The 20502-nt window shown below is 39.0% G+C and overlaps 2 protein-coding genes and 1 non-coding gene across 3 annotated transcripts; 1 reads left to right on the forward strand and 2 right to left on the reverse strand.

Moving 5' to 3' along the window:
- Window positions 1-47: 47 nt before the first annotated feature.
- trnay-gua lies at window positions 48-136 on the reverse strand. The gene is given in 2 exon segments: window positions 48-83; window positions 100-136. It is a non-coding gene; the product is annotated as a tRNA-Tyr (tRNA).
- A 1919-nt stretch (window positions 137-2055) lies between these two features.
- LOC118331165 (hepatocyte cell adhesion molecule-like) lies at window positions 2056-11272 on the reverse strand. Its single transcript, XM_035665951.1, has 7 exons — window positions 11110-11272; window positions 8262-8603; window positions 5489-5770; window positions 4366-4459; window positions 4201-4262; window positions 4034-4101; window positions 2056-3125 (listed from the first exon to the last, which is right to left on the reverse strand). Exons 1-7 carry the CDS (start codon window positions 11192-11194, stop codon window positions 2976-2978), a joined length of 1083 nt encoding a protein of 360 aa, XP_035521844.1. The 5' UTR covers window positions 11195-11272; the 3' UTR covers window positions 2056-2975.
- A 2575-nt stretch (window positions 11273-13847) lies between these two features.
- On the forward strand, window positions 13848-18732 carry LOC118331715 (serine/threonine-protein kinase pim-1-like). The gene is made up of 9 exons (XM_035666781.1): window positions 13848-13893; window positions 14337-14567; window positions 16081-16254; window positions 16394-16488; window positions 17091-17138; window positions 17264-17486; window positions 18084-18242; window positions 18336-18509; window positions 18592-18732. Exons 1-9 carry the CDS (start codon window positions 13848-13850, stop codon window positions 18681-18683), a joined length of 1242 nt encoding a protein of 413 aa, XP_035522674.1. The 3' UTR covers window positions 18684-18732.
- Window positions 18733-20502: the final 1770 nt, after the last annotated feature.

The following is a 20502-nucleotide window of genomic DNA, read 5'->3' on the forward strand; positions in this document are numbered from 1 at the left end:
ATGTAACGATTATGAGATACAACCATAGGACACCAACTAAATACAGATCCTTCGAGCCGGAATTGAACCAGCGACCTAAGGATTCCTGCTATGAACATCCTACAGTCCTCCGCTCTGCCAACTGAACTATCGAAGGGACGAGATGGGTGCAAACCACTGGAATTAACAGTGACCTAAACATGGAAAATGGCTACCAGTGTTAGTCTGCGTACATGCTCATTTAACAGCGGAAATTTTCAAATAAATGTAAAGATTGAGACATTTGCTGTACGACGGGAAGAGGAATATCTTTTTTCTGTCCGAACAAATGAAGCAATGACATCGAACTCAAACTTTAAAGAAAGATGGTGGCACTTGTACCACGGGACGAGGAAAAGGTTTTTTGTTCTGCCCGAACAAATCAAGCAATGACATTGAACTCAACCTCTGAAGAAGTATCGCTTACATAGGTATCTGGACGATTTAGAGAGTGTATGTATACTTTGGCCTTGGGCTAGCCAGCTTCTCTCCAATCCCCCCAGCCGACGGTACTGCTTTTCAAATTTCATGTATTGGTACCTGTTGGCACCGAGCTCCTTCACAATTTTTTGGGTTTTAGCTTTAAACTTCTCGATGTTGTCGGCTGATGTCCATTGTGCGGGCACACAGTCATGGTTGGCACACAGACCCTCCTGGATGTCTTAAGGGACTTGCACCTCACTTCTTTGACCTCTAGATCTAGGGCTGTTGCTATGGGGCGCGATGGGTCTGTCGCCCTGAGGGCAGCCAGGAGTGTCAAGGTCTTGTCTGATGTTATCGAGGTACAACTCCATCTCCTCTTTTACAGGTGCCTGTCCAGTCGAGTGCTCTTATATGAGCAGCCTGTTACTTGACAGACACATTCCCTTATGTTGACTCTCTTGGTGGCGAGGTTCGACAATTTCTCAAACAACATTAGGTCTTTGTGAAACTGAAGTCATTGTCTTTTATACTAACCTGAGAAGCTTTTCTCGGGACATTCAGGTTCGGTTTTGCTGCTGCCACATTGGAGCCACCAAACCTTGATTTTTGAAACTGACAAAAAGCAATAAAGTAATATCATCATTACAATGTTTATTACCATTACCGCTTTAAGATATGAAGTTTCTCTGCTTAAAATCTCCTCCAACCTGCTTCTGACTTACTGATGTCTGGCCTGGTGCTACAGAGTTGATGTTGTGGAATTGTCTGTAGCGGGCACAATCAGCTCTGTGTCTGGGAGAATTTGGGGGGTTATGGTGTTGTCCTTCATGTTGGCTTTACAGACTTTCTCGGGTATGAGACCTTTAGGTTTTTGTATGTTGGGCCCAGGGCAGAGAAAGGAATCACTATTGGCCGGAGTTTTATGGTTAATTTAAATTATTGTAAGTCAAGATGCATGTAAAGACTGAAGGAGTCTGAAGAGTACAGTAAAAATATTACAAGAAACATTCTTTTGAGTTTTGAGAATTTCACATTTTATTAAAGTTTGTATAAAATCTAAATACCATGGCCCCTCCACCAACATGGCTTTGTGCAAAGGTGTAGTGCTTTTTGTTTAAGTACCGAAGTGCACCTATGACAATACCATAGTAGTTAGATAGTAGGTTTAATTTGGGTGGCATTAAGCTATATAGTATAAACAAGCAGTTTGTGTTTTGACTCACTTCACTTACTTACTTGTGCAAAGAAAATGAAGCCGCATTCAGAACATCCATTCTGAGGATGAGTTTCAGTCCATGCAGAGGTCAAGCTCGTCTAATACAGGCTGTGAAAAATGTAGCTAAGCAAGCTTTCATGTTCTGCAGGCGTTCTGGAGTGGAAGCTTTTCTTGCATCTTAACTCAATACATGAGTTGATGTCATGAATCAATCAACTAAAGATCCACTGTGTACTGTAGGATTTAGTGGCATCTAGTGGTGAAGTTGCAAAACGCAACCAACTGAATACCACTTGCCTTTCAAATAAAACACTGTAGAAACATGGCAGACTCCGTTGAAGAAGACCGGCTCCCTTTTTATATAAAAACGGCTGATTCTAAGGTAACAAAAACACGATTCCTACATACAAGTGATTATACACTAATGAGAACATACCTATGGATATTATATTCCATTTTTGCCAATAGATCCTCCTAAATGTTACACTCCTGGACCTTTAAATGTCAATATGACGATTTTGGGTCTCTTGAATGCCATATGCTTTAGTTACGGCTGGATCTTTAAGCCTTTAAAAATAATTTAAATTAATTTTAACTAGATTATGCAAACTGCGATTATTCTATTTCCTCGTTCGGGTGCGCTCTGGCAGCACTACACCTTTGGCATTTTCCTTCTTCTCATTGAAAATGCTATTAAATCACGTAGAAGAACTAAAGCAAACAAAATATTACAAAGTAAAACTGCTAGATTTTATTTAACACTACAGAAAACATCACACGTATCACTGTAACAGAGTAGAATTTCTGAGCGTGATTTTTTACAAACTATATATTTTTTTTAACATTAACAAACAACAAACCCTCTTCCTGTTTGGTGATGATTTTTTAATTAAAAAAATGTAAAGAGAAGGATCTTTATCACACTACAGTTTGACAGTTGCATCTTACCGACCCCACCTCAGCTTAATGCAGACTTCATGCCATTTCCCAAATTTGGGCTTTTGTAGTTCCAGAAACTGACAATGATGGTGGTAAGTGGTAAATATAGGCTTCAAAGCTGTTTAAACACTGCCTTGGTATTTCTCTACAGGCTGCGTCCTTAACCTTAAAAGCAACTTATATTTAAGTTACAGTTTCCTTTAATAAAAACAGATCAACAGGCAGTAATGATATTACTGTAAAACCCCAGGAAATAGTTTTGAGATATTTCTCAAACTCCGGGCGGATGTACAGGAAGTTGCAGAGTCAGGAGCAGTATACCGTAGGACGTCTGACCTTCCACTTGCCGCGATGCGTTGAGTTAAACCCGATGAGCTTTTCAGGTGTACCTGTGGGGGGACCGGGCAGGGGACCCATTAGACTGAGAACCAGTGTATTTGGGGGAACCGTGAACTGTGTAGCACGGCGGGTTGTCAAGTTCAGAAGGAGATCCAATACTGTTGCTGGATGAGTCGTCCATGGAGGGATCCTGCAAAACAAGAAGACTTCAGCCCAGATCCTAAACAGTATTATAAAACAGTATTTATAAATTTTGAAAAGCCTCCTAGATTGCCTGATATGAACACTCATTGGCCTGTCAGGCTTAATAATACATTAATGTTCTTTCAGCTCTGAGGAACGTCTGCAAGGTATTTCTTTTAGACTGTGTACAACCCAAACAAAATCCAGTAATAATGCAAGGCAATGATTACGATGAACTCAAGTATCCCTTCATCAACACCAACATCTATGCTGCTAATATATTCAATTACAAACGAGATGTTATTTAACTATTATTCATATAAAAGTGGATCATTTTGATCAGCAATCTCTATAAACGCCGATCAGAAGAGCCGATCAGCTGACGCATTTATTTTATTTCACAGGAAAGTTAGTCAGTCTTTGACACAGATCACAGATCTACTTGGGCAGGACGCCGAGTATATTAACACACGAGGACTCGCTTTAGCATTTTACATTCGTACTACTACTACAAGGAGTGACAAGAGCTGGACGTTACAACTATTTATTGATTACTTTTAGTGATCTATTTCAACAGTTTATCCTTCACTTTTAGCTAGCCATTTCCTCTCCTTAGCTCGTTTACTTAGCTTAGCTCTTAATTGCAGTAACATCTAATTAATTGTTCACAATCTCTCCATGTACCCCACTGCAATAGCAAAATTACCCCCTTGGGTACAAGAACCCCTAATTGGGAATCACTGATGTAGGGCAGAATTAAAGTCCTTAAAGCACTCACTGGTGCTCATTAAACTCCGAGCACTCAGTACTAACTAATAATCCTCCAGGGGATGCTAGTGTTGCTTGATATTTAGTCTCGCTACCTTTTGTGAGTCACAGAATGTAATAAAATCATAGTGATAATGACATAAATACCTTTTGCTGCAGGATGTAAAGTGAAGTTACGGCATTTATTCCATTATGCTCTTTTGGAAGCAGGTCCTCTATGGCAAAGCACAAAACATTGGGCTGTCATTCACACACATTTCTCAAGGGATTATTCCAGTATAGTGTAATATTAATTAAGTATAACAATACTATACCCGTGTGACTGATTGGTGAGTGATGGAACCTGGAGAGAGGCTTTCTAGGTGGATGTTTTGGCCTAATAAAGACAAAATGGCATCAATTCATTGATGTTATGTAATAATGCCTTTCTAAAATCAGTCTAGTTAGATTTGGTTAAAAAAGCTGATAGAAATTCTTACTTTTTGGAAGGTGTCCAGCAGGCACATATTGTTACCAATGTGATGAGGAGGAAGATGCCTCCAGTGGAAAGAATAATATAGAGGGAACTTCTTCCTAGTAGTATATGTAAAATTACAGTTAATGAACATTAACAGTGAACAGAACAACACGAACATACAGCAAAGTTATTGTTCAATATATATTTGCAAAATCTGGCAGCAAAGTTTATTTGACTCAGCTCTTGTGTCTTGAGTTGTTCTTTCGAGTCCTATTTCCTGGTTCAGTTATAACAATCATGTAAAATATCTGAATATGTACTTAACTGGCACAACGTTTTGTACAGTCATTTGTGGTCCTGATACGATCATTAGGGATGGGAATTTGTTCCAAATTGTACTATCCATCAGAATTGTACGCCTCAAAGCTTTATCTATTTTTATTTATAAATAGGCATGTTTTTCTTGCGCATTGCAAAACAATAACTTGTAACTTGAACAAACTGGTGTCTACACAGCAGAAACTTGAAGAAAGAGTTATGGCAAGTAACTGTCCAAAGTGTGGCTTCATTTCACAAAGAAACTCAAACTACTATACCTATACTCAGTTTCTACATTGTGATTGGGCTCATAGATAATTAAACATTTGTGTTGATGCTGAAAATTGAAAAGCCAATAAGCCAATAAGCAGAATAGATAATGATATCCACCTGTTGTGATCACCTGACCTTTCCTGTTGCACCATCGTGAGGTTGACATTTGTATTGATTTGCCTTGAAATTTGGTGCACACATTCATGCCCCCCTCAGAATTAATTGTAATCAGTTATGATCCCTTAACATTTTCTTTAAAAGTTTTGTCATGAGGGCAGTACTTTAAGTTAGTGTCACCCATGTGACACATGACTCGAGGGTGGATGACTTTCTTTTAAAGCCACTCTTCTTTTAGAGCCACTGCCCATCAAAGTGTTTGTGCTACAGTAACTATTAATTACGTCAAAGAAACTACTTTTTCAAAAGATAATGACTTTGAGTTCTTGTTGAATTGTTGCTAAAATATGACATTTCTAATGTTTTTTGACTTGGTCTATCAGATCTAAGATCATTTAACTTTTGTCGGCACTGCAACCCATAACTATATCACTTACTGTAGACGGTCAGCCTGATAGGCAGACTTGTCATATTGCCCACAGGATTCTCCACCATGCAGTTGTAGACGTCATCATCTGCCATCAACACCCGAGTGATGGTCAAGAACTTCTGGTCAGTCGACAAGACGAACCTCGTCACGTTCGTCAGTGGCTTTCCACCTTTGAACCACCTATACGTAGTCCTGGTTCCATTGTCATGGGAGCAGTTGAGGATGACGTTTTCGCTGAGCTCCAGGACCGATGAAGACTCCATGTTGATATAGGGCCTGGATATAGACTCTGTGAATAGACAAAAAACAACAGTAAACACTCCATGTGTGATGCAGGATGTATGGTTACCCTGAGGCATACCGGCCAACATTGTGGTTTCATAGTAGGGAAGGGAGTCAACCCAACTGAGGACGGCTTGCCGAAACGTGTCAGAATTTGTTTGTAGGTCTAATCTGATTATGCCATGACAATAAAGGCATTTCAATTGTTTAAAAGAATGTGCCTTGGAGTTGTCTTGTCCTACCCAAACCTGCAGCTAGTTAAAAAAAATTAAAAGTCGACATTTTACAGTTAGGGTTAGGCTTTGTCGTGGAAAACGTATAGATATGCTGTTTCGAAACCACTGTATGAAGCAGATTTTTTACATTTATAAGCTGAAATTTCTTGCTACTCATTGCACAACATATACACAGATACCAGCTTATCTGTAATAACCTCTTATCAGCCGATAATGTTGGACTGTTTTTATCTGTTGGGCTTTAGACTGAAGTGCTATGAATATTTATAGACTTGGGACGAGCGAGTAAACCATTATCTGTATCTCGAAAAACTGAATGATTTGTATTTAAATCTGTACTCGGAAATAAAACCTGGACTGGAAGTTGTTAATTAAAATTGATATCCGGATATTTCAGCCAAGTACTCATTCAACCCTAATAAAGTCTATGGCATATATTGCAATGTTTTGCAAGACGAAAGTAAGTTTCAAGTCTTGATACTCAAGTTCCAGGTCTGAAACTACCACTAAACTTGTAGTACTGTTGTTATTGTTGTTGTTGATTATGTTATTAAGGTAATAAATTTTGGAAGAATCCTGACATTAGCTGATGGAAACATTGAAATAATTGTACATGGCTCTTAGGTTTTAGGGCATCGGTTGGCAGAGGATTGCATTCTCAGCAGTCGAGTAGGAAGAAATGTTCTCCCTGACACAGATTGGCTCCGGTGGAACATTGTTGCTCCCTCCTACTCTTCTTCAGGATACAGGTGACCTTCACATAGGCCTCTTTGTGGGCAGGGGTGATGCCATTCTTTCATTATCACTGAGCTGAAATACATTAGGGAGCATTTTCCTCTAACATTCTTGCCTGTGAAAAGATGGCAATTTGAGATCTGTCCCTGTTGGAGTCCCTCCAGTCTTTTTTTGTCTGGAGCAGGCCTGTACTCCTCCAACAAGTGACTGTGGTCACCTCAGTCGTATTGTAATGCCAGCCAGTGCTGCTTCCCACACAATAGCTAGTAATGTAGACCATAAACACACACACGAGCACATACCCAAAGAATCATTTTCGATCCTTAGATCCTAACTATCCTATTTTCTTACCTGCTATAGTGGGAAATATTTAACCTGCTCCGGCACAGAGTTGGTTTGTGCCTGTTTCCCCTTCATTTCAATTTGGCAAATATAACAGCACTCGTGCTGATGTGATTTGACGTCTCTGTGCAGCAAGTAAACTACCGCCCGTACCAACAGCATCATAAACAATATAGACTAAAAAACATATCATAGCTGCTTGTAGTGGCTGAATCCAGATAGAAACTGTAAAGTTCTGTTTGCCAACACTTGTCAGCCAAGAACAGAAGGTTTACACCAGCATCTCCACCACCTGCTGCTCTTTGATTATCAGCTGATTAATTCGTAGTCATACCTGCAGTCTCATATGCCACCTGCACTTCACTTCATGCTACTTATCAAGCAACATGGTTTCTAGAGACCCCATGTTATTCCCGGCATAACTCCACCGTCCTACAAGCTGAACAGAAGCCTGATCATCCAAAGAGAAAACGCCGTACCTGCCAACACTCAAGGTCGTCTCTCCTGGGAAAGTCCCATAATTTGCAGGCCCTCAAACTTTAATATGAATAATTATCATACACAGAGTTTTTCTGGCATCACCAAAGTTGTCTTTGAAACACAATCCACACACTACTTCAGTCCATCTGTCACCGCAACTTGGCAACCCACAACCCGGTTCAAGTTACCCTTGTTAGCCCCAAAAACCCTATTTTGAGAACCCTTTAAATCTGTCAATTATTTTGCAAAGTTTGGACATTGCTTTAGTACATTTCAGCATTTTGGGGGAAAATGTGTGTTTGCTGTGCCACTTCTGAATCAGAGGAGAGTAAATCATTTTTTCACCTTTGATGGATCAAGGTTAGCGGCTTCCTTCTGCTTCCCATGTTTGAGCAAAGCTTAGATAAACATGTCCCTGACCAATCTCTGTACTCCCACTCACTACAGGTAAAATGGTGCGTTAGCAGCAGAGATACCTTAGTGGTAGCGCAAGAAATTAAACAAAAAAAAAATATCTTTGAAAGCCGCCATCATCCACACTCATATTCTGAGCATAGAGCAGAGGATTGCAAGTTTGCGGGATCTCATGGACTATCAAAGCTTTTTCTCTGAGCATGGAGAAGAAACCCAACAAGTTGGAGTCTATGTGTGATTGTACCCGAACATTAACTTTAACTTCTTACAATAGACCGTATGTCCTCCTACCATCCACAGTGAGTGTGATGCTGCCCTCTCCCGTAAAGGTGTCGTCTGTGATGGAGATCTCCACGTCATAAGTTCCGTCATCAGAGAGTCTGAGGTTGTGGAGAAGCAGAGTCCCGTTCTCAAACACCAGGATGCGGTCACGATAGTCAGGCCTCAGGGTCCCGATGATGTCAGTTCCAATTGACTGGACAACAGTGACGTCCTTTTCCCTCTTGAGCTGCCACTTGATGACTGGCAGGTCAACGCTGAAACTAGTGTAGCGGACGGACAGAAGGGCCTCCCCTCCTACTGTACCTCTAATGAGAGTGTTGGGTATAGTCATATTCACTGCCAGAACCCCACCTGTAGAGAAACAAACTGTGAGTTTTAACCTCATGTTGTAATTGGCTGATAGGCATTTTGTTGAATGTTAATATCCAATGACACATCAATGCTACCCTACAAAGCAGAGGTGGGGCCACAAGAAAGTCTCTGCACTCAAGTCCCAAGTCAATACAGGAAAATCCCAAGTTAAACTAAACTAAACTTTGAGCTTCGAGTCCTAAACAAGTCATAATGCACTCTTCACCAAATTTTACTGCAAACAGAGAAATAATATGTTAAAGGGACGGTGTTATGCTCTTTTTTGGGTTCATACTTTTATATGGGAGGTTTGTTGGAATAAGTTTACATTCTTAAATGTTCAAAAAAACACATATTTTTCCTAATACAGATATTGCTTTACTCCAAAAATGGAATCTCAAGAAAGTAAAAAAAGTCTTGTTTCTGGGAAAAGAGTCTCTTTTTTTTGTCTAAAAAAGCCAAATAATCTTGTCAAGCATGTTTTGCATTAGAAAAGTATTCTGGCTTTAAGGTAATATATCTAACTTTGTCTCAATAAGATATTACAGCTAATATTGAGCTACATTTAAAGAGTTACAACTATGGTTTCCATAATATCCCGGCCGAGGAACAAGATTATTTTCCTTATTTTAAGAGTAAGACCACAACTTCTCAGTTTAAGAGAAAGTGGTCTCGTCCCAGAGTTGGAAATGAAGCAGCTGTTTCATTGTTTTAATATAAAATGAAAGGTTCATTACAGTCTTTTAGTGGTTAGAGTATAATGCTAGATGTATAATGCATAATGCTAGATGTATAATGTATAATGCAAGAATTGTAGCCAAGCAAAATTGAATTACCCCATTTGCAAAATGTTTTTGCTCAATACAAGAAAATTTGAATATATTTAAGAATATTTGGCTTGTTTCTAGAAGGGCTGTTTCTCAGTGCGTCTTAAAAACCTGAACTATCCCTTTAACTATCATATTCATAAATCTGCAGGAACTATGTTTGAGGCATGTTCAATTATGTAACAAAGCTGACACATAATACTACTCCAACCTTGGACACAATGCTAATATTGGACAATTCTGGAAACTAGCCCGTTTCCATGTTCAGAAAAGTAAAGATTATTTATTTCTTTAATATCTGCACAATGCAAATAACAAACATTAACTTTCAACCCTCAGTGGGTTCAGGAAGCTTCACACTCTTACATTCTCCATAAAGGACACACCACTTCCTGCATTGGCACTGTCTGTTGGCATTAGACATAATGCATTGTGCACTGTGAAAACATCCAATATGAATGCAATGTAGGGATACTGGGCTGTCTTTTGCAATAGCTTTAGGAATAATTAAGATTTTTTTGCATACAGGTATTATTAGTCACAGTGCACATAGTTATATATAGTATCTATAGTGAGTGATAAAGTAGTTAGCTGAAGGCTAGTGTGGGCATCACGCCCCATCACTGCTGTATACTGGAGCCAGTTTGCATGGCCCATCCACATTACCATGGTAACAGCTGTCAGTCCTTGGGATGGGCCAGCATGAGCCAACAAAAGTGGGGATTGTTTGTTCAAATTTCCTTGTTGGCAGTTCATGAAAAGAGCACTGGGGATCAATCCAGATGCCATGCTAGCTCTGCAGAAACAGAGCAGCTCAGTGACTCTGCTGCTAGCCACAACAATAGCAGGACAGTGATGAGACACAGCTGAAAATAACTAAACATCTGAAAACACTGGTTCTGGTACAGCCTGTAGGCACAATTACTGTATTACTTACAAAGGGTGGGCACAGGACTGTAAAAGCACCCACACAGTCTGATGCAATCCAATACCCCAACAACAAATGCAACCTTTGTGATGTCTGTAATGTTCTCAGAGTGTTGTCAGATTAACTCTTTTGCTGGTGCCATAATCTGTTGTAACATGTTATAATATTATGCATCGAACAGAGCAAAGTATTTCATGAGACTGGTGCGTAGGATGAGTAGGATTGATTCGTTATTGCAACAATATTATGTATAATATTGAACCATAAGCTTCATATCATACTGTGTTAAACTCTGTAGATTTATATTTATGTTAAGTTTTCAACTTTAAAATCACTCTGGATGGTTGCAAACACTCAACATATCTTAGCCACTGCTGTTGGTATTTTCCTCCAATCCCTCAGCTAGTATTGTGAAAGCACAGCCGTCTCAGTTATTTTAAAATCTACTAAGAATTTGAAGTTTTTATTGCCAAAATCTAGTGGGAGGATCCTCTGATTGTTTCACCGAGTAATTAGTAAGGAGTAAAGAATTATTACTAAATCATATATGCAGTTACTCACTCATACTGAAACAAACTGACCCACAAAATACAAATCAGACTTCATTAATCATCTTTTAGTTACTTTACAAAATCTTTCAGGCAGAGTCCATGAACATGAAAGTGAAACAGACCATTTCTTGGCAAAACAGTGCTAAAAAATTTGTTTATATCTGCAATTTTCAAATTCTTACTTAGAAAATGTGACCTACCTGAATTGAAGGAACCAAGACACATGAGCAATAAAATCTGGGAAATTATTTTGGCTTTTGAAGGAGCCTCCTTCTCTGCCTTCATCTTGGGACTCAAGCTTTGTTTTCGTCCCTGACGATCAGCATGATTTGTGACACTGGGCAGGACGGAGAACACAGTCGCTCATTCAGGCTCTGCTGGGACTGAGTACATGTTGTTCTCGAAAAAGCCAATGTAGAAGCAGGACAAAAGTGTGTGTGTGTCTGGGTGTCTGTTTTGTACAGTTAGTTATCTTTATGTTTGAATAATTATTATTATAATAACGTCACATCTTCATAAATATAGATAATCCCAATTAATCGTCGGCTGATTAACTGATTATCTGGCATTTTGAGTTAGTTTCCAGCCCTGTACCATAACTCTCATGCATCCTGCTGTAAACGTTGTCTAAATGTTCCTCAGTCACTATCGTTTTTTCTAAATGTTAACACAGTCAATAAAGATAAAGTGTATTCTGTACGAACTGTAAATTTCGTCTCCTCAACCAGCTCAGTCTTCGTTATAGCTGCACTCTTTCAGTGGGAGAAGACTGGGAATAAGAGTCAAACCGGTTCAATAATTAAGCTTTCTCACTAAAAAAGTGCTGGTTGGTTGTTCTAAAAGTAAAAAAGTAAAAGGTCAGAAGTGATTTCCTTCAACAGCTTTATTATGAATATATAATGCTGAAGATCTGAAACCTGCTGGTGGAAATAGAGGAACAGTCGGGGTCACCATAACCAGTAAGATTCATCCTCTGGGGACCACGAATGTCTGTACAAATTCTCTAATCTATCTAATAGTTGTTGTATTAACTATAAGTATGGGTCAAAGTTGTACCCTGACCAATACTGATCAATACGCACACACACATGCTGACTTGGCTCGACTCGGTTTGACTTGGCAGTTCAGGGGCTGGTTGAGAGAGCACAAGTTAGAATGAAGAGAGGGAGCAGCGTTGACGACAACAAAGCATGTTATTTTCTAAATTGTTTCATGACGGTTACGTTCTAAAGCACAAATAGTATAGTGCAGTATGAAAACTTGTTTATTATTGAAGAATAGGTAATAATTAGTTGATACTCATATAGTTTCCTATAAATTCTTCACAATAAAAGTCTCCTGATATATATATTTATTTAAAGCTTTCATTGTGAAGCAGCAAAATTAGCAAATGTTGGGTTTTCATCAGCAGTAACTTACAGTTTTTTCCAATTGCTAAAACACAATTTTGCAAACTAGGCTGGTTTTATCAAAATACTTAACACAATTCACAAACACACCACCAACACCGCAAAAATACATCATATATCCTGCAAAATGAGGCCTGGAACCAGAACTACATATCGGTTCATCAAAATCAACGTTTTTTGCACCAACGACTTCATTCATATTACCGAGATTTTTGTCTAACCGCACACACAGTGTTAGGCGTAATGAAAAGCATTCTCATCTTTTAGTATGCTTCTGCCATAATACTAAAATAGTTCAAATTGTAGACAGTTCTTAGATTGTTCACATGCACAGAATATTTGCAGATACACACACACACACAGCACACCACACCGCTGTTGAAACGGCTGTTGAAATATATTTAATTGGGAGCTGAAACAATATGCTCAAACAAACAGCAAACTAAAAAGAAAATTGCAGAAAAATGTTAGAAAAGAAAAAGACTATGGTTCCTTTTTATTAGTGCTTACTATCCTGATTGAAGCTGGTAAATGAACCATCTGAGGTGTTTTGGCAGGTTGGCCATATTTGGGCAATTAGCTCATAGTAAGTGTTCATTTTGATGGCAGTGTTTTTGAAATGGAAAACATGTGACTTTATGTCAGATTGTTGTGTCTTATGCAAGAGAACGCGTGTTTCGTGCAGTTTAAAAGTGCCATTTTGAATTGCAAATGTGTGTAAAGCAGAAAATGTGTTTAGAGTCTTTGGGCGACTTGAAGGAGGTTTTATGCTCTCTGTGTGTCGTTTAAATAATTTGTGCTATGCATGTCATTTTAGTGTGTTAGCAACTTGAAAAAACTGTAACACAAATCCTATAACAGCTGAAAGCAGTAAAATAAAGCAAATATATAAAGGTACAAGACGGAGAGACACTAAACTTCAAACCACAGAGCTTCAGTGAGAAGCTACAAAAGTACTGAAACACTTTTAAAGACACAAACGAGTTAAGAGTCAGAAATCGTGCTTATTTCTTGAGGGGAAGATTGGCCGTGGTCAAGTATGTACATTATAATACAATATAGATATATATAAATGTATGCTACAATATATGACAGAAGAGTAATGAATAATGAATAAATAGTAACTGATAATTAATCACACTATAATTGATCATTTATTAGCATGCACCAATAATAATAACAAATAAAGTATTAATATTAATGGCAGCTTTATTCTGGACATACTATTTAAAAAACAAACAACACAGACGCTCGTAGTTCAAGAGCAGACACAAAAAAACAATAACATTATGAATATTGGTAATAAAATGGATTATATTACGCAATATCTCTCTCTCACACACACGCACACACACATTCTAAAGCCTAATTTGCATATTCCAGAACACTTTGCTTTAATCTGATGATGACAGCTCACTTTGGAAGGTTCTGTGTTCCGTGCTTTAGACCTTCAGAACTCACTGTGGGTAACACTCACAAAGATACAAGCGTTGCATCTGCATACACTCGTTTATCATTTTATCTTCATCATGGAGAAAGAATCTCCCCAGAAGATCAAGACTCGCTGTTCTCTGGGTAAGTTTGAGATCCGGTTGTCCCAATCCGGTTATCAGGTAGAGACTTTAAGGGCATCTGTGAGACAGTTTCATCCTGTGATTGACTACAGTATGAATAAATGTTTAAACTTTTACTATGTTACATATCGTTAGATCAGGCACCAAAGTATCAGATGATCAAATGAATCGATATGGTATTGAATGTAATATTTGTATTGTTTTAAATGAATAAATTGAATTTTCGTGTTTGCTGAGGAAGAGTTTTGTGCTAAAGGAAGTAGAGATCTGTTATTAAAGGCAGAACTGAAGCAATAAAAGCAAAACACATAATAATAATCGTCCATCGAGTTATCAGGTGGAGTTAGTAGGTAGAGACTTTAAGGCGTCTATGAGACAGTTTCATCCTATGATTGACTACTATACACAACTAACTGATGTTTCTTAATGTTTTCTTATTTGTAGAGAGCACTAACGGCAACACAAGTGCAGAGTCTGAGAAGGATGTCAGGACCCTGAGAACTAAAAGGAAGGCCAGTCCTGAGAAGAAGGTGTCCAGGAAGAGGGCGAGGGTGGTTGGATCTGATCCCCAAAACACCTTTAAGGAGGAATGTAAAGTCAGAGAGGACGGAGAGGGTCCGTGTACCCAGGACGACAATGAAACAGCGTCCACCTCAACAGACACTGGCAACAAAGGTCAGATCATTGTGTGAAATGCATCTCGTTTATCGTCAGTTTGCAGAACTCAAGCTTCAGATTCATTATTACAGAAAGCACAGACATGTTTATGGGTTTTGGGGTTTTGGTATATTGATCTAAATGGACTTCAGTTCACCAAAAAATAGGATTTCTTTTGCTAGTTTTGCGATACCTGTCTGTTCAGTTTCTGTGTTCACACTAGTGCAATGGAGGTTAATTGAATTTCATTTTCAGTCCTTACAGCATTGACAAATTAACTTCTTTCTCCAAAGATTAAAAGAAACATCTCTTGAATCGATAATCCACTAAACACACTTCTTTAAGTAAAATAGAAAATAGCTCCAATAGAAACTGTTTACTGTTAGTGGATTATCCTGAGAAACCCTACTTTTATTTATAGGTTCCCATTATAAGCACTGTTTGTGTTTAGTTAAACCTCATTTAACTTCATGTTAACTTTAACTTAAATGACTTAAGTCACAAACTTTTGCAGGCTTGCAGCTTTCTTGTAGTCAGGAGCCAAGCAGCTTCATGGCAGACGCAGACCATGACAGTTTTTATGATGAATGATGTTCTGACTGGCAGGAAATTAGATTAGAGTGGGCATGGAAAATAAGATCCTTTAAAGGCAGGGTCCCTAATAGACGCTGGTCTTCAATAGATGGTGGATCTGGATTTTATAGAAGTTCTTTGGATGTGTAAAACCTCTTAAAACTCAACGTATCACCAACACAAATTTAAATGTTTAAACTTTCACCAATACATGTTGCACATCGTTAGATCAGTTTCACAATTCAATCGTTCATTTTACAGAAACTATCAGGCACCAAAGTGTCAGATGATCAAATGAATCGATGTGGTATTCAACAAGTTATATTTGTAATGATTTAAATGAACAATTAGATTTTCCGTCTTTGCTGAGGAAGAGTTCTGTGTAAAAGGAATTAAAGACCAGTTATTAAAGGTAGAACTGAGGCAAATAAAAGCCTAACACATAATAATAGTCGTCCCTCGAGGTCAAAATCTGCTTTTTCTCTCCCTGATAAGGTATGAGACAGTTTCATCCAGTGACTGACTACGATACACAACTAACTAATGTTTCTTTATGTTTTGTTATTTGTAGAGTCTAAGAAGGACGACAGGACGATAGTTTTGATAGTATTTCCCGTATTTGCTGAGAACAGTATGCAGTTCAAACAACCAAACAGCTGATAAAATAATGAAAAAAGTGTCAAGAAAACATTGAATTTGTCTAAAAAAGAAGCCTATGAAGTATTAAAAGTACCTAAAAATATCAGTAAAACTCATCTCTGATGCTATAATCACAGAAAATAATCTGCATTGAATATAATATGAAATGTCCTTAAAATATTTATCAGTTTAAAGATTAGTTTTTAAGCTTATAGCATGAGTCTTTATGCCAAGCTAGGCTAACCATATCTCAAGTCAAACTCACGCTGAGATGCGACTACAACTAACTGATGTTAATGTTGGTTTTCCTCGTCCATAGAGAGCAGTGACCCGTTAGAAGGCTGCAGTACAGTGCTGGGGGGCGTGAGGAAGCTGAGCAGTAAGAGTAAGGCCGCCGCTGACGTAGAACAACCAATCTGGAAGAGGAAAAGGATCCCGGACCTGAACGAGAATAAAACTACCAAATGGGACTTGAAAAGAAATTCCCCAGAAGGTCAGTAGGTGGTGATTAAAGCAGGCCTTCTGTTAATGAGGGTTTATATTAAATGTAACATGTGAGATATTAATATTTAATAACATGTAATTGATTCACAGCTGAAGTTAAAATAATGTCTGTGTTTGTGTCTGTTTAGCTCAATTTCAGGCCAAATACAAGCAGCAGAAACAGCTCGGTGAAGGAGGCTGCGGATCCGTGTACGCTGGATATCGCATAGCAGATAAATTACCTGTAAGTGTTACACTCACACACACACACACACACTCACACATTGCAATTACAGCCCTTCTAGAAACAAAACCTCTTTATTATAACAAAGAAATCTTGTATTGAGCAAATAAATATGCTAATTTACAACAGAAATCTAACCACTGAAACACTTTAATGGGCCTTAAAAGTACAAAAAATACAAAACACTTTAAGCAAGTTCTTATTTGTAGCAATTAAAACTAATTTAAGATTAGTTATAATTAGTTATTAGTTACTTATTACTGTTAAAATAAGTATTTTGGTCACTTTATAGAGTTGAATTTGTACCTTAATTTAATTAAAAGATTAATAATTAGCACAAAAACACCCAGAAACATTCTTATTTTTTAGCATTTTTTATTAAAACAATATAAAAATTAAACAGCTGCTTCATTTCCAACAACTTAAACTGAAAGGTTGTGTGAGTGGTTTTACTCTTAAAATAAGGACGATAATCTTGTACAATGCTATATATTATGCAACCATTGTTGTAACTGGTTCAATCGAGCTCAATATTAGCTGTAAGATCTTATTTGTTTTTCATCTAAAAAATAGGAAACACTAACTCTGTTTGTGTCTTACAGGTTGCTATCAAACACATACCCAAAGACAAAGTCTTCTGCAAACTAGTGGTGAGTATACAACAACCGACTGCTTTTTTTGTATTGATTGCTGATTGAATGTGTTATTGATTCATTATTGATGAATCTGTTGAGCTCCTCTTCCTCACCTTTCCGCTCTGCTGTTGGTGTTTCAGGACGACGATGGGAAGCAGCTCTCGGTGGAGGTCGCCGTGATGTTGAAACTGGAGGCAGACACAACGGGCCCGGAGGGATCGACGGCTCCTGTGTCTCTGCTGGACTGGTACGACCTGGGCCAGGAGCTGATCCTGGTGCTGGAGAGACCGGTCCCCTCCGAAGACATGCAGAACTACATTGACGACAATGGAGGCTCCCTGCCGGAGGAGGAGGCCAAGGTGAGCTGAGGGATCACATTAAGTGTGACACTGCCATCTTTCTTCTAACAACTTATTGATTGTTGATTTCATAACTTAAGTTAATCTTATTTCCTGTGAATATTGACCAGAGATTAGTTTTCCTGATAATTTTAGGAACTTTTTATACAATTCTCTATTCTCATACATATTACCTAAATTATCTAAACTTAAAGAAAAATCTATTTCATTTAGCTTTATTCACAAATAAACGTAACTTTGGTGATCCCTAGTGGGCTACACCCCAATTAATAATTCTCTCAATCTTTAAACTTTAAGTTATGGGAAGCTCCAATTTAAGTCATATTTTCCCAGTGTTTGACATTTAAATCTGTGGATTATAATAACCAAAGTACAATAAAACAGGTTGTAAACAAACCCCAGAGGTCAACAAAACGTATTTGGAAGAAAAAATCTGCTAGAAATCTCTGAAATTAGTGTTTCAGAGCCTTCAGAGCCATGAAAGGATATCAAACCTCCTTCTTCCTCTCCCTCAACCCTCTCTCCCTTTCTCTTCCTCTTTCTCTCTCTCTCTATCTCCTCTGCAGATGCATACACTCAAACAGTTGGTGAAATGCGGGCGCAAACCAGCCTCCAGAGGATAACTGTATCTTTCACCGGGACATAAAGGTGGAGAACATCCTCATCGAGACGGGCTCCGACGTCCCGCGCGTTCGCCTCATCGACTTCGGTCTGAGCTGCTTCGTGAAGAAGCAATCCTCCTTTTACCGCGTCTTCTACGGTAAGATATCGTCACTAACCCTCCTCTCTCTCTCTTTGTGCCGTTAACGTTTAAAACTTCTCCTCATCCTCGCCTCTCATCGTGTGTTTCTAGGTACGCCCGCTCACATCCCTCCGGAGTGGTACAGCCGCTGCACCTACAGGGCCGGACCCACCACCGTGTGGCAGCTGGGAGTCGTCCTGTTCGAATCCGTTCACAGGAAATCATCGTTCGATACCAAAATGTTCATCAGAAATAAGATGAAGATCAACAGCAGGCTGTCCGAAGGTCAGAGGAACTTTTAAAATAAATGTATTGATTGTTGTTTGCGGTCCGATCGATCGACCCTTCACCTTTGTTTTCCCTCCAGACTGTCAGGATTTCTTACGGATTTGTTTGTCCAAAGTCCCCGAACAGCGACCGACGCTGGAGCAGCTCCAGCTTCACCCCTGGCTCAGATAAAACACACACACCTACACAGACATTCTAACACACACTCCTACACACCGACGTACACCACAGACATCTTACACACACCTACAAAGTACAACTGACACACACACCTTTACACAGACACCACACACAACACACCTACACACTCCTACACACTACACACCGACTTAAAACACAAACACCCTACTACAGACCACACTCCTACACACGACTACACACATATACTACACAAACCTACACACTTATGTTACATACACACTATATACCACACTTATTACACACACACCCACCACAAACACACACTACACACAAACACACAAACATTAAACACACACACACACACACACAGACCTTCCTCTCATATAAATACTAAGTCAGCTCTTTCTGGCTCTTTCTAGAGGCAGCTTCGGATGCCTGACCCTGGCTCATGGAACTAAACCACATTACACACACACACACAACCCCGTATCGCACCATAGCACACACCTACATACACACACAGCTACATACATACATATACCTACATACATACACACACTACAGTTGTTCTACACACACAGGCTCTTTTACATTTACACACATCTGCTATACTACATACACACACCCATACGCTACATTACCACACACATACCCTACATTACAACACACAGCTAACAACACACACATACTACATACACACACAGCTACATACACACACATACTACATACACACACACTACATACACACACACATTACTTACATACACACACAGCCTACATACACACACATACTACACACACACAGTACATAACCGACACATACTACAGTTTACACACAGCTACATACACCACACATACTACATACACACACATACTACACACACACAGCACATTACACACACATACTACACACACACAGCTACATACACACACATACTACATACACACCCAGCTACACTACACACACATACTACAGTACACACAGGCTACATACACCACGCTACATAACACATCAATACTACATACACACAGCCACATACCACACACATACGTACCATTACACACACATACTACATACACACAGCTATATACACACACACACTACATTACACACACATACTACACACACACAGCTACACACACGTAGCCGCGTCCTGGCCTGACTCTTCTTTAATTTGACCTCTGCGTTCGTGTTCGGCTTTTTGTATGGAAATGGATGACAGACATCTTCTGCTTTGCCAGTTGGACGCGGGAATTATTCTCGGGTCGTGTAGGAAGTGACATCACCAACACCGGTCATCACCGCCAAAAGGTACAATTAAACAAAATAAAAGTCCCAAAATAATACACCAACAAAAACAGCAGTTTTATTACAGAATAAAATAACAACAATATATACAAGGATTGGAGTTTTTGCGCTGAAAATCGATTAACAAACTAAAGAACACATCGGCTTACATACACACACATACTACCACACACACTACAGCTACACACACAGCTACACATTACCACACACACATAACATACACAAACAACTACACACACACACAGCTACACACACATACTACACACACACCCAGCGACATACACAACACAAGCTTACCATACACACTACCACATACACGTAACACAAATCATACTTACACACACACACAGCTACACACACATACACACACACACCCAGCTACATACACACCACAGCGCTACATACACACACACGATACACGTACACCAACATACTACACACCACACACAGCTACACCACACATTATACAACACACCACATGCTACAACACACACCAGCCTACATACACACACACTACTACATACACACACACGCTAGACA

Source organism: Morone saxatilis, unplaced genomic scaffold, assembly GCF_004916995.1.
Source record: "Morone saxatilis isolate NCDOM2014 unplaced genomic scaffold, NCSU_SB_2.0 Contig20, whole genome shotgun sequence".
Classification (NCBI taxonomy): domain Eukaryota; kingdom Metazoa; phylum Chordata; class Actinopteri; family Moronidae; genus Morone; species Morone saxatilis.

Bases quoted from the DNA above. Each gene is read 5' to 3' on its own strand.
- LOC118331165 (XM_035665951.1), bottom strand. From the start codon at position 11,194: ATGAAGGCAGAGAAGGAGGCTCCTTCAAAAGCCAAAATAATTTCCCAG. The intron at 8,604-11,109 runs GTAGGTCACATT...GTTTCTCTACAG, and splicing joins TCTTGGTTCCTTCAATTCAG to GTGGGGTTCTGGCAGTGAAT. The intron at 4,102-4,200 runs GTATAGTATTGT...GCTTTGCCATAG, and splicing joins CTCACCAATCAGTCACACGG to AGGACCTGCTTCCAAAAGAG.
- LOC118331715 (XM_035666781.1), top strand. From the start codon at position 13,848: ATGGAGAAAGAATCTCCCCAGAAGATCAAGACTCGCTGTTCTCTGG. The intron at 16,489-17,090 runs GTAAGTGTTACA...TGTGTCTTACAG, and splicing joins GCATAGCAGATAAATTACCT to GTTGCTATCAAACACATACC. The intron at 17,487-18,083 runs GCTGAGGGATCA...GAAATGCGGGCG, and splicing joins GGAGGAGGAGGCCAAGGTGA to CAAACCAGCCTCCAGAGGAT.